The 14,760-nt window shown below is 39.5% G+C and overlaps 1 protein-coding gene across 2 annotated transcripts; it reads right to left on the bottom strand.

Moving 5' to 3' along the window:
* Positions 1 to 3,835: 3,835 nt before the first annotated feature.
* crk (v-crk avian sarcoma virus CT10 oncogene homolog) lies at positions 3,836 to 13,517 on the bottom strand. Of its 2 annotated transcripts, none has more exons than XM_027998878.1 (3): positions 12,948 to 13,514; positions 10,341 to 10,909; positions 3,836 to 5,245 (listed from the first exon to the last, which is right to left on the bottom strand). In XM_027998878.1, the coding sequence occupies exons 1-3, from the start codon at positions 13,159 to 13,161 to the stop codon at positions 5,108 to 5,110; spliced, it is 921 nt and encodes a 306-aa protein (XP_027854679.1). In that variant the 5' UTR covers positions 13,162 to 13,514; the 3' UTR covers positions 3,836 to 5,107. The 2 variants fall into 2 exon arrangements, with proteins under 2 accessions (XP_027854679.1, XP_027854680.1); XM_027998879.1 differs by lacking the exon at positions 3,836 to 5,245 and adding an exon at positions 5,585 to 6,501 and having other exon boundaries at positions 12,948 to 13,517.
* Positions 13,518 to 14,760: the final 1,243 nt, after the last annotated feature.

Below are 14,760 nucleotides of genomic sequence, written 5' to 3' on the forward strand. Positions count from 1 at the left end.
CTGCTTTTAGATTAATAACTACATATTATAAGGTAAATATCTGAAAGGACTTCTTGAAATTTTTCATAGCAGTGGAAAATTTGCAAATCACTGTCAGATCTTACCTACATTGTTGCTAGAAGTTGCTCCTGTCGAATCTTTAAGTTCATGGAAATGTTCGTGGGCAGAATTGCAAGGAAGCACACTCCCATAAAGGACAATATATATAATAAGGGTTTAAAAGGTATTATAAGGGTTGGATCAGGAAATTTGGAAAGACATAGGGGGTCAGTAAAATGTTTTATTTTTTTTCCCCCCATTATGGTGCTGTAGTAGTAGTTGTAAGCCACTACTTTCAGCTGCCACCAATGCTTTTTGAATATCGACCAAACTGCCTTTTCTTCCGTTCAACTTTCCATTAAAATGTTTGCATACAGCACTTTCATCTAAGCCATAACATCCCTTTATTAAAAAATCAATTTGTGGTCTTAAAGAGTTCACTACTGTTAGTTTTTTGATGATAACCTAATTTTCTGGGATGTTTCAAAACCTTCTATAGTTTTTCACTAAATCAAAAACAGGGAACAAAAAAATCAGTAAGTCTGTCATTTTTCATAGGTTTGACTTTATTTACTAGTATATTAACACATTACATGCTACTGAAAATAAAAAGGTAATTTCAATTGTCTTGAAAGAATATAGTGTTATAATAAAATGGCACATTTCGATATTACACAGTTTCCACTGGCACTCTGCCACCTCCTTCCTTCTTCTGAAAGGAAATGAATGACTTCATGCAGGGCTACTAAAAAAATACTTCTTGGTGGTTTCATTGGCAACACAATTTAGATAATGAGTTATGTGGCAGAGCACCTGCTGTATGCAGAGTGAGAGAAACAAGGCGGATTTGATCAGAACCACACAGATAAATGGACTGTATTAAAAGCTGGCAGTAAATAAAGGTTTCTCCTCAGAGTCACTACAATATTACAAGAGCAGAAAAAAACAGAAAAGGAAAATAAATGAAGGCAAGACAGAAAATAAGGTCAGAGAGATGTCTGGGGCCACCTAAAGACCGACAGCACCGTAATGCAAACGGTGCATTTAGAGAGGCGTGAACATTTATTAGCATCCTTGATAAAGATGTGTAAAAAGCCTTAAAATAAACTCAGTTTTTGAAGCAGCACTAGATCGCTCTGAAGTAATTAGAACAAATAACAGCCTTCAACGTGAGTGTATTCATTTAGTTAGGGTGGAGGTTCTCCTCTTAAAAAAATCACCCCCAACAATCCCTTCAAAAGAAATGCAACTTAAGAATTTTAAAACTTTTTCAGTGGCATACAGTAAGTGGCATCTTGTGTTTCCATAGAAACTGCTAGATCTTTGTGGATGATCCAAACAAACAATTAAATTCCCATTTTAAATGAGACATTTTTTAAGCTTAAAATGTTAAGCTGTTTATTTTTGGATTAACCGATTAATTGAATTGCAAAAGGTGGTTAATAGGTGAGTTTTTCTTTTCAGGTGAAGCTAAGACTCTAAAAATTGAGGCGTTATAGGTAGAAATTTTTTTCAGACAATTTATTTTTTATCTTATACTGAAATTGTATATATTTTTGTTCAGTTGTGGCTTAATTACTGATCTGTGTTCTTTCAGCAAAATGGCATTTTTTGAGTCTGTATGCTCCAGTTAACAATTACTCGCTTACTAAATTAGCCGACGATTATTTCAATAATCGATTCATCGCTTCAGCCCTAGTTTGGGATTTTTTTTAAAGGGTGTGGAAAACACACAAAAGAAAGTACAGTAGAGGATCTGTGATGCTGTAGGCCTGATTTTCCTCCACAATAATCCTTGTTAGACTGTTTAGTGAATTTCCAGATCATTAAATAAAAACCAGTTGGTTTCTGATGGAAGACTGACAACAAAACCGTTCCACACAAGATAATGATTGAAAACATGAGCCAATAACAAAAACCAACCTTCTTCCATGCTCATCTTATATCACTAACTAAAAACACCCATTCAGACTTGATACCATTGAATCTCTCTCCCCACTAAGTAAATACACTGAAATTAAAGGTTTCGGAGTAGAAAGCACTCTAAGGCATTGTACACATCTTTACCAGAGGAACCAAGAAGCCTCCCCACCCCTTCACTGTCATCAGGACATGCAAAACATGATCCCATCTGTCCGAATGTTGCTGCAGCGCCATCTGCAGGTGGCTGCAGCACCACAGAGAGGAGGAGAGGATGAGTTCCCACAGATCACGCTTAAAGGTTTTCAGCTTTTGTTCACAAGTCTGCGTCATGATAAATAGTAGCGCTGATGATTGTCACAACAAAACACCTTCCTAAAGGGGCGAAAAACATCATGAACTACAAACCTCATAAAGAAATGGTAAAAAAGAAGAGGTAAAACAATAAAAAGATACAGTCTGCTTGGGCCTGTGCTTTGCAACTAAACAGGACTTTTAAATGAGGAAGAGCAAAAATGTAACTAATAAAATTAAAAAAAAGAACTAACTTGCTCAAGAAGTTCACAGAAGGCTTTAAAACAAGAAGGACAGGTACCAAATAACACCACTTTCTCCTTCCTTTGACACACACGACGAGACGTGGACACACCGCTGTCAGCTTTAGTAGGGTAAATTCAGTGGGCTGAATGCAGGACACTAACATGAAAAGACGGTTCTAACTAGAGTGGCTGGCAGCCTCCTACATTCAGTCTGTTTTACTTCAATTGTGTCCATCAGAGGCAGAGTGAGAACATGCGAGGGTCGGTCAGTTCCTCTACCACAGAGATGTAGTGCCCTCCCGATGTTAAAATCAAAGCAGCTTTGAAGACAACTAGTAAGATATAAACAATACTCAGCATGAAATGAGAACCACAGTTACATCATTCCATAACAATATGTTCTATGTATCCAACAAAGGACTACTTGGTGGTGCGTGGTTGGAGGTGATCGGTGGAGCGAGGTTCAGGTGAGAGAATGTAGTGTTGCCTTTATCCCACCTCGTCAACAGTCTCGCGGTTTCTCCATTGCTGCGACTACATCCAGTTGCTCTTGCTGTAGCTGCTGGTTTGGACTCGAGTGTTCGATGCTCCATTTAACCAAGAGGTCTATGCCTTCATGTCTTTTTGGAAACGGTTTGTTGCTGAATATGAGCCCTGCTGCTTCAGTCCTTCAAAGTCAGGGGTTCACGCAGGATATTGCTGCATTCATGGTCAGTAAAGGAAGGAGTCCTTTAACAACGAACCAGAGCACGCCTCAGATCGGGGATGAAAACTCTGAGTAGCTCCGATTGGCTTTTGTGGTTTCCGTTAGTTTTCATCAGAATCAATGCAAATTTAAAGTAGAGAAGTATTGAGAAATCAGCCGGCAAACAGAACTGACCGATGATGGTTTGCATACTGAAATATCTCCAATCTTCGGAGTGGAAGCTGTTATAGACGCAATGTCATTTTTCATACCAGCCCTGGTTAGTCCGCTTTAATCAAACTCTAATTTGTTTGCCTAGAAGTCCGGTTAGTTTGTGGAGGTGTGAATGCACAGTCAGACTCTGATGCGGGCCAAAAAAGCTAACTCTGTTCTGGCTAAAAACCTAGGTCTCGGTTTGGTTGAAGTGAAGTCTGATGAGGTTTGAATGCATAATGTGAATGGAAGCGGACCGGAGACTGCTCAAATGCAAGAAGTGCACAGGGCATTCTGGATAAATACAACCAAAACAAACGTGTGATTCTAGCGCTAGAAGAAGAAATAGCTCATGGTCTTTAGCCAAAGACAAAAGAGAAATACTACCACTGCAGACTTTTCAACCAATCCATCAATCAATCAATCAATCAATCAATCAATCAATCAATCCATCAATCCATCAATCAATTTTAATTATAAAGCACTCTTCATGCTGGTTTGGACTCTTCATACTAAAAGCAGCTCAAAGTGCTGTACAGATTAATAAAAAATAAACTGGTATGGAAAATGTATAAACTGATTTCTACATTTTTACACTGAGATTTTTGGAAAATCTCAGTGTAATACACAATGAGACAGTTGTTCTTGTCAAGCTAGCTGAGCCAAAGGCAGCTCAAGACATCAACTATAATCAGTTTCTCTTGTAAAACCGTTTTCCAGTGAATGACATGACATCATCTCTTCTCCTAATATAATTTCTAATGGCTGAAAATGGCAGCCAGAACAGAAATACATCCTGTTTTTATCCCTAAGGTTCCTAAAGAGAAACTAGAATCAGCTAAAGTTGGTACCAGCAGGTGAAGTTATTTAAAATCAAGATTGGTGAGCCTCTACTTCAAAGAACTTCATGAGGAAATCTGAGTTCACACAAACAAAGCTGGAAAGATAATGTCAGAACTGTGAGCATATTTAGTTTAAAAGGGCTTTTAAAAAATAGGTTTAAATCGAGATGGGAATGGGGAACAGACACCTAAAATCTGTCTCCTGAAGCTGCAACTTCACATGTATGATGAGGATGCAACAAGAGAACTAAAATCATTTCTCCTTATTCCAATACATGTAGATTTGGATGCCAAAAATCAAGTTGAATCACTAAAATCTTTGAAGACTCATGGAAACCAGTTATTAGAGCAAACGTTCTGTTTTCCCATCTGGCATGAATGCAGCCTGAGTGACCCTTAGTGGAAGATAAAAAAAAAAAAAAAGAAAAAAAATGACAGCAGCCATTACTGGTTTCCACACAGGAAGAGGAAGTGGTTGAACGCTACGTCAAGGAGTCTCCTTAGGAGCGAGCGTCGATAAGCCGTCCACGGCAGGAACGAGTTATAGGGAGTGGTCGCCGAGTCCATGGAGCAGCAGAGGCAGGTTCATCTTCCGTGTTGCAGTCTGGGAGAGCAGGAAAGACGACGAGGAAGAGGAGGTGATTATTAATACGAGTAGAAACGGATCACGCGAGGGTGGAGGGGGTCCGACGAGGGCCTGCTTTGTTCTTGGTGATTCTCAGAAACTGTACTTGGTGCGGCTAAAATCTCAGGGAGGAAGGGGAGGGTGGGGGGAGTGAGCAGGATGGGTGGAGGGGGATTAGGTGAGAAAAAGAGAGGTGAGGAAGGGTCTAGTACTAGTGTCCAGGTGGTGGAGCGGCGGTCCGCCCTCAGCTCAGTTCGTCCTCGGCACTGTGCTGGTCCAGCAGCTTCACGTGCGTGAAAGGAAAGTGGCCATGCTTGCCTTTACATTCGCCCTCCCACTGGCCATTCACGTTTATTTTGGTCACCTTCACCATGTCGCCCACCTGGGAGGGAGAAAGAGAGAACATGAGGAACAGAAACACGTCAAACAGAGCAAAGATCAGAGTTTATAAAGTAAAATTCAAGCACTTTCAAGGTAAGTTTTCACACTTTTCCAACACCACACAATACATATGAACTACAACAGACGGTTTCAAGTCACTATTATACATATATCATTAATATTAATAATGTCTTGTAATAGTATTCTACGCCCTATAGCGGGGATAAGATAAACTAAAATATAACAAAGTCTTATGTTTTAAAATGTCTTTCACAAACACCCGGTACATCGCGACAAAACAAATTTAACAAAAAAATCTCCCAATTTCTATAATGTTTTATAACATATCAAATATAAGTTAACATTTACTTCAATTGCACAAATCAATAACTCATTAAGCCATTGGGAATAATGAATATTCATTATATTGAAACAATCCAAACAAATTGTGTTTTGGTAAATGGCCTTCCTGCTCATATTAAATGCTTAAACACTAGGGGTGCACCGATTTATCGGTGTCGATTTCCTTCATTGTGGAAGATCGGTGATTGGCCGATTTTTACATATGAAGCCAATTTTATCCACCAATATTATCTAGCTTGGCACAGGTTCAAGAATCAACCACTGTCCTCTTTTTCTCTCCGGTGAAAAAGATTTGACTGACAGACCGGCCCACCAAGTTATGTCTGCACGTTTACAACTATACTGACCCCCCCACTATTGCCAACTCAACAACTTTCTTGCTATATTGAGCAACATTTCAGACAAAACAAATTGGCACCAGCCAAAATCGGAATCGAAGCTTTTTAAAAGATCGGTAATTGGTGATCGGCCAGAAATCTGCAATCGGTGCACACCTACTAAAAACATGGGAAAAAAAGATTTTCTGGCACTTAGCATATAAAAATAATTTTTGGTCATTCTAAATGACCTGAAACAAGAAACGTTTAGTCTGATTTAACTTCAGACAGTGAGGGAAAAAATTATTGTGTCTTTTTATCAGGTGTATGGAAATATCTGGGTCAACTGTAAATAACGCTTTCCACATTTAGGCTTTTAATCAAAGGTCATTGCACAAAACTGTGCAGTTTGAATATCAAGTACTTTTATGGAGTTTACACAGAAATCAAGCACTTTTCAAACTTGGAAAACACCTACATGACATTGAAGTTTTTCAAGCACCTGTCTTGTACAAAACCTGCATGTTGACGTTTGACCTGCACAGGGAGAGGAGCGTCTGGTCCTGCTGCAATTAACCTGAGCAAACAGGTGGTAGCAGACAAGTACAAAGTTCAAGTCGGCATAGAAAGGGCAGAAGAGGAACAATCTGATAACTCAGAGTGACGATGCAGATACCTGATGATTCCTGACAGGAAAGGGCAGATTTCTGATGAGATTGCGTGTTAGGATTCCTCACAAAACTAATTCTAACCCTTTAACTTTTGATTTATTTTACATGTTACAACCAAAATTTTATTATGTTTTATTAGGGTTTGCAATAATAGTGAAGCAGGATTTAAAAAAGATATATGCTTGTCTGCACATCAAGTGTTTAATTCAAGATCCAAGGATTAAATGCTTTTTATTGTTTTTATAAATAAATTGTAATTTTTATAAACAAATTGTAAAATAAATTGTTCTGTGATGGGACTCAATTAAAATTAGTTAATTGCAGGGTTTGTAATTAATTGATGGAAATGAATTTTAATCAAAAATCACATTTCCACAAAATAAATATTTTCGATTCAAAAATCCTTTTGCTGCTAAATTATTGAATAAATAAACACATGAGCCCAGCACCAAATATATTAATTTTTTTCCAGTGTCGCGTTCTTTAATAAATTGAAGTTGATTGGTCTTTGAGAGAGCAAACTTGAATTATTATTCCATTATCAATACATTAATCAAAGATGGTCTCAAACAACATTATCGCAATAACTACTGGAACAATTCCAGCAATATTTGTTATAGTAAGAGGCCTACTGATCATTTAAAAATGTTTTTATTTTATAAACAGACATTAGATCAGGAGAAGTCATAAGTTTATTCCACTGGATTCAGAAAACCTACAACAAAACCAGAAACTGGCCTCGACCAAACGCTTGTTAACACTTTACTAAAAATAGAAGAAACATCAGCATTCATAGAGAAAGTTAGTCATCTTTACAAATGTTTTAAAGTAGCTCAAGAAAACATTAAATCTGCTGCTTATTTAGATGCATGAATAAATTAGGCACTGCAGTATTTAAATAAATTATTATAGTACATGTCATTTGTTGGTGTGTTGACAGAAAAAAAGATGGGAATTCTTAGTTTTACAGCATTTAGTTCAGGATTTCTAAATGCTATATGTGGCTATCGTCCATATCAGTCATTTTTTAGCCTGTTTTAAAAGAATAAACAGAAATAAAATCATTCAAGCAGATATTTCTACAGTTACAAGATCTTTAATATGGAACTTGTAGTAACTGCAGAGTGGAAGAGATCAGGTGGATGGACAGATTGGTTGAATTGGATAAAAGAACATATGGATGATGTACAAAAGAAAGGTGGATGCATAAAAAGAAGGAAGAAGTTCTCCAACGTCTCCTTGCCTGGCTTTCTAATCACACACCCAGATAGAGATTTAAAGCAAACAATGTGGATTAGCAGAGCTTAACATCACCTGATAGTGCCATCCAGGATGCGTTACTGTGTAATGTCTTTTCTGTTGACCAGAAATTGAGCTGGTAGCATGTCATGATCGCCATGAGACTGTTATACAGTCTTCAGTCAGAGGCCTCTTCAGGTTCATTGGAAGGCTGACTGCTACTGGAGCGTCACCATCCACAACAACACTTTGAAGATGTTTGGATCATGATGATGAGTTAGAACATTTAACTTCTCTTTGAGAGAGATAAAGTATTTGTAGATTGGATGAATCTGAAAAACAACATTTTCAGACTGCCAAGGAATTGTGGACCCACAGTTTGAGTTTAAGTGTTTCTCAGGTGACGCAAATGGCTGAAAGCACTGGCTGGTTCTGCTTATAACTCCATGAAATATGTTACATAATCAAAAGCTGCTTTCAATTGCTCCGTATAGATCTTTAAATTTTGGTTTTTGGAAACAAGGAAACGTGAGCTACTTATTAACCACTCAGTGCCAGCATGCTGAGTCACTCAGGCCAGACTCCTGTAGGATACAGGTTTCTTTCCACAGAACAACTTCAAACAAATTTGTCCTGTTTTCAACCTGGTAGATGACTAGCAAAAAGAAAAATGAGCCACAAGCACATTGCTTGTGCTTTGTCAAGACACAAAGGGCCAAACACTGGCTCTGGATGTGCAGCCGCACTGTCCAGCAGCGGGCCGTGGGGCGGGGGACAACGGGCGCATTTCGCTTGGCCTGCCTGCTCATCCCACTCCTGGCTCAGCTGGATTCCAGGCTTCACAGAAACCAGAGGAAATGGTCCTGTTCCCAAACACAAACTATTTCCTTCCCCCGATGACCTGCTCCGTGGGAGCCCCGCTCTCACTTCCGCTTCAGTTGAACAGCCCAGGCACAAAGTGCAGCTTGCCCAGCATTAGGAGCATATTTTGATAGCGTTTGTTAGATTCAAAAAGCCACTGATGCCAGATTTTGACGGAGCAGATTTTGAGTGAAACGGTAACATTTTTGTTTCGCTCGCCTATACAAATACAGAGTTTATTCTACGTATGCATGGGCAGATAAAAACAATGGTGGATAGCACTGTGATGTGTTGCACTACTTAACCTGTTCGGTTTCAACACAACTTCTGAAATGTATTCTATGTGTTGCAGGACTTCTTGGTTCATGGGAAACAAACTACTGTTTTCTAATGAGGTAGAAACTAAAGATCAAAAGCGAATGTGCGTTTGGGCGACATGCTAAGATCATGGCGCCATATTAGTGGCCTGGCATGACAACTACAGCAGCCTCAAGATGTGTTCAAGGTTCAGCAGTTTCCTGACAGCAATCTTGTATAAATGCAGCCTAAGGCTGCAATCACAACAGTCCTGTTTAGTCTGCTTTAATTGAGCTCTGGTTCATTTGTGTAAAAAAATCTAGTTGGTTTGGGGAGGTGACTGTTCAATCAAACTCTGATGGGAACCAAGAAGCAAACCCTGGTCCACAAAAAAACCTCGTTGGCATTCAAGTCCAACGAGGCTTGAATGCCAAAGGACCACTCCGAAAGCAGGAAGAGGACTACAGCGCACGTGAGTCTAGTGCTAACGGGAGAACTGGTTGTGAGTCATTTGCCAAAGATGAACGAGAAATCTTACAACTGCTAAAATCGGACTCCACTCCATTTTGTTTACATTTAGCAAAGAAGGAAGTTGTGCTTGTGTCTTATTCAGAGGTTTTCATGTAATTTCCTTATGTAGTTCTTGGTTCAACACCACCACAGGTGAAGGGGGAACAAGTTGCTCAAAGGGTTTGGTTATTTGACATAGTTCAGTGTAAAAACTTAACATATAATATTGTGAGAAAACCTGATCGAGGCCACAAAAGACTAGAAACTGGTTCCTAATTCTAATTCCAGGTGACTAATAACCCTAAACAGAAATAGAGCTATTCATGGAAAGTTTGAATCAAAGCATTTTATTGTGTTAGAATGGTCCAGTCAAAGTCCAGATTGAAATTCAAATGAGAATTTGTGCATTGACTTGAAAAATTGCTGTCTACAGACACTTTCCACCTAATCTGACTGAGCTCGAACTGACCTGCAAATATGAATGGACAAAAGCATCAGTCTAATGTAAATCAAGCTCTAACTTGTGTTTGATGCAGTTCAAAATGTTAAATCACTTCAGTTTATGAACTGATTTAGATTGATCACATAAAATCCCAATAATGCACACTGAAATTTATAGTTGATAAATTGTGGAAATGTTGAGTTAGAAACTGTTTTCAAGGCACTGCACTGAAATACGTGGAAAACTCATAAGAACTTTGATTAAATTGTGGAAATGCGATATCAACCTTGCTAAATGTTAAAGACTTGGCATCACATTTCAACAATAACAATCTTCCTGCAGGTAGAAAGAGAGCAATGAGATCAGTGAAAGACACCTCTATGACTCTATATTTACCTCCAAAGCCAGGGCGGTCTTGTCGTAGGCGTTGGGCACCCTCTTCTGTATGGCCCTGGCATAGACTGGTCCGTTCTGGAGATTCGGGAGGGGAGTGGGCTGGGCGTACTGGCTGGGGTCTCCTGTCAACGGAGCGCCGGACTGAGCCGCAGAGCTGTCTGAGTTCCCTGCAGGCAGCACCGCAGGCACGCCGGCCCCTGCCATCGCACTCGGAGACGCTGGTCTGAACTGCTCCACGTACGGGACTGGGATCATCCCCGTTTTTCCTTCAGAGTTCTGGGCGTTCCACCACTGCTCCTCAGGCTTCTCCAGTACTCTGAGGATGTCCCCCATCCGAAACGGGAGATCCTCCTCGTCGTTGCCGGGGAAGTCGAAAAGCCCCCGGACGTACTCATCTTCCAGGCGCGCCGGGGCTTTGGCCACGCCTCGGGCGGAGCGGGGATTTTTGGACTTGTTCATGGGACCTATCAAAGTGGTGGTGTCCAAGTAGTGGATTTTGTAGAACTCGAGCAGAGCGGGAAGAGACTCAAACTCCTGGTCACCAATACGAAACTTGTGGGGAGGCGAACCTGGTCCGACACAGGAGAAAGAGGGAAGTTAGAACAAATTTTCATTTACACTAATTTTGTTCTTTTGGCTGAAACAATAGAGACCTGCTCTGATGGACACTCAGTGTCTGAGGTCCAAGACTGTTGCAATTAATCAATCGCAAGATAATTTTAAATGATCTCAATTATTTCCATTCTAATGATTAATATCTTTTCCAGAAGCATCGTTATCCATTTTACTTCAAATATCTATCAGTTCTATTATTAAGCGTTGCTTACAAAATTAAAGTTTGTCTCTGACAGGATGAATTTGCATTTTTATACCACTATCAATACCTCAAACGTCAACGTTATTGTTTATCGCAAAAACTTCTGGGACAATTTATTGTCCAGCAAAAAAAAAAAAAAGGCCAAGTGAGGTCCTGAACAGAATTTTCTTGCTTGCCTTGTTATAAATATATAACTATAATTTGAATGCAACTACAAATTCAAAGTTGAAATTTTTGAAACGACCAGGACTCCTGTAGTGTTTTGGTTTGCTTGTGCCATAGGCTGGCCCTGCTCGTTTGTTTTGATATGTAACATGTAGACCACATGTCTCGAAAAGGTGGATCCAAACTTGTGTCCAGAACTTTGGTTCTATCCACAAACACTTTGAATCCACTTGTTTTGGTATACATTGATCCTCAGTACTTCCAAACTTGTTTTTTGTTGTTGTTGTATTACATATATATTATATGTATATTTATTTCATACATTTTAAATATCCACAATAAACAAACAAACACTGAAAAAAATGAATTATGAAGTCTCTATTAACAAAACTGTCCTTCAGAAAAAGGTCTAGTTGAGATCAAAACACCAGACTGAAGAATTATGTCATCCAGTTTTTGGTAGAAAGAGAAAACCTTTAATCTATGATGCAATTAGTTGATTTATTGTTTATTGTGACAGGCCAACTAATTACAACCCATACCAGATGCACAGCTTACCTACCGTAACCCAAACAAATTTGATTTAGAACAATAAAATCAATGTATGCGTATAAATGTCATCGTGTCTGATCACAAACCATGAGGTTTGAGATCTGTAACTATGTGTAAATTAAAATGCATTCTTGAGCACCCCAAATGCTCAAGAATGGGCCGGCCCTGTTGATGATGAGTTCACAAGTGTAACATGCGAGACTGGACTATTTCTGTAACTAGTCATAATGTTGGTGATTTCCACAGTGACCAGGAAGCATCTTGGTTTCCTTATTTTATGTTTTTCCCTCAAATGTTGAGCATGTTGAGGGACAGGTAGGCCTGTTGCAATAAGAGATAAATGAGTTAATTGCATAATAAATTAAAGCGAACTCAATAATTTTCATTTCGATGATTTATTGTTTTTTATCTCTCTTTTTCTCCCAGAAACTGGATGACAAAAGTCTTCATTGGTCTTAACTAGTTTTAAAAGACAATTTTGTTCAAATAAACCTTTTTTGTTTCTCTTGTTTTGTTTATTTATTTTGGATATTTAAAATGTCTTCCAGTTCCAGTGGCAAATGTTCATAACAATTTAAAGCTTATTAATCTTTGAGAATGTGTTCTTTCACCATTTTGAAATTACTATTACAGTACTTGAAAATGGTCTCAAAACAACACTATTATCGTTTATCGCAATAACTTCTGGGACAATTTATCGCTCAGCAAAATTTGTCATCGTGACAGGCCTGGGACAGGAGTCTTAAGCGTCAAACTAAGATAATTTGAAGTTCTTGTGAACATTACCTGCACTTTCTGGAGGTATATTTATTTCTGCGCTGCAAATTTTGCTCAATCTGTTAATGAAGCTACATGATTTTTAAGTCATCCATCTCTAGACACAATGATATGCTACAACAGACCAGATTATGATGGACTAAAGCACGTCTCATTGTGCATGGCCATCTATATTCCCTATGCTGGAAAGAGTGCCACTATTGCGCCTCTTCTATGGTGCAAGTCATGCAAGAATGGTCCCATCGGTGGCACCACCGTGCACCGAGCCCCTCCACGCCCCCTCTCTGTGCTCTTACCTGGCTCGGGCTTTCGGCTGTTCGTGTTAATTATATAATGCGAGACTCTGGAGTTCTCCGACACCGACAGCACGTAGTCGCCGGGGCTGGTGATGGAGTCCCGGACCAGAAACACGCCGTGCCGCTGCCCCTGCAGCATACACACCGTCTCCGCTCTGGTCAAGCGGCCCCAGTACCAGCTCTCGCGGTCCGACGCGTCAAATCTTCCGGCCATGATCACCAACACAAAGCCGAGGCTTTACCCGTGGCCTTCCCTGCTCTCCCTCCTGTTATCCACAAGAGGAGCCTTCAACTCATACAAAAAACTTTAGCGCCGAGAGCACGTTCAGTAAACAGGCGACATCCACAGCTGGCCGTGTGGGCTCCAATCCGCAGATACAGGAGGAAAACCGCGCTGTAAAAACACCTCCGGTGTGGTCTGTGGTCAGCCTGCTGGTCTACCAATCATACAGCTTCTTTCAGAGGCACGAATGCTGCTACAAACCAGCCGCTGATGACAACTAACTTCAAAAACTGAAATGGCGGATATGGGAAAACAAAAAAGGCCCCACTCACCGGAAGGGACGTAGACTTTGGACGCAGAGCACGCACGACGTCAAGCTCCAAACTTCATGATAAACAGATAAACGCAAAGTTATGTAAACGCTGAAATATGCCTGCAACTATGTTGTTTCTCATACTCTCTGACTGTAAAAATTATTTTTATATACCAGGAAATTTATTTTCCTTTTAAAATGTCAGATTTTGTTGTGGTTGACTTCGTCACGACTTCATGGTCCCATGTTTTACCAAAATATATATATATATATATTAGCACCATACCTGAAAAATATTGGCCCAGTAGTCACCGAAATAGGAACATTTAAGGTTTCTCCTCTAACAAGTAATTAAACAAAAGCGTGTACATTTTCAACAAGGGAAAAGAAATATGAATGTGCAATTTATCTTAATGTCCACTAGATGTCACTAAGCACACATTAGTTTTGGTATGTACTGCAACTTGTGTGATATACACTTTCATGATTTGTGAACGTGTTGAAAATCCATCCATCCATCCATCCATTCATTTTCTAACACCCTTGTCCCTAGTGGGGTCGGGAGGTGCTGGTGCCCATCTCCAGCTAACGTTCCGGGCGAGAGGCGGGGACCCTGGACAGGTCGCCAGTCTGTCGCAGGGCAACACAGAGACAGACAGGACAAACAGCTATGCCCACACACTCACAGCCAGGGAGAATTTAGAGAGACCAATTTACCTAACAGTCATGTTTTTGGACTGTGGGAGGAAGCCGGAGTACCCGGAGAGAACCCATGCATGCATAGGGAGAACATGCAAACTCGTGTTGAAAATATTGGAAAAATATTTATTTAGAAATAAGTCAGCTGTAGTGTATTCCTTTTGTCTTATACTGATCTGAAAAGGCCTTACAGACTCATGGAGAGATGTCACAAATCATTTTCTACTGTAATTTGTACAGTGACTTTGGATATTGTGACTGGTTTATGAGGGGTTTTTTTTCTCTTCCCAATTTCTGAAACGTAAAAATAATTTGTAGCTCTTATACAAGATGTTGAAAATAATGCCTCGTTATATTGTAATTATATTATATATATAATGAATGTCAGATAATTTACTTTCATTATTCAAAGAAGCTTAAAAATGCAAAAAGAAATTAAAAAGATCGAAATTCAATAGCTTGCAAAAGTTTTCATACCTTGTAATGTTTTCTCATATTTTATCAAAGTGCAACCATAAACGTTAGTGTATCTCATCAGTATGTGACAGACCAGCACAAAGTAGTACGTTATTTTTTTA

This window comes from Xiphophorus couchianus, chromosome 18, assembly GCF_001444195.1.
Source record: "Xiphophorus couchianus chromosome 18, X_couchianus-1.0, whole genome shotgun sequence".
In the NCBI taxonomy this organism is placed as follows: Eukaryota; Metazoa; Chordata; class Actinopteri; order Cyprinodontiformes; family Poeciliidae; genus Xiphophorus; species Xiphophorus couchianus.

Bases quoted from the DNA above. Each gene is read 5' to 3' on its own strand.
- crk (XM_027998878.1), bottom strand. From the start codon at position 13,161: ATGGCCGGAAGATTTGACGCGTCGGACCGCGAGAGCTGGTACTGGGGC. The intron at 10,910-12,947 runs GTAAGAGCACAG...GTGTCGGACCAG, and splicing joins CAGCCGAAAGCCCGAGCCAG to GTTCGCCTCCCCACAAGTTT. The intron at 5,246-10,340 runs GTAAATATAGAG...TCTCCCTCCCAG, and splicing joins AGACCGCCCTGGCTTTGGAG to GTGGGCGACATGGTGAAGGT.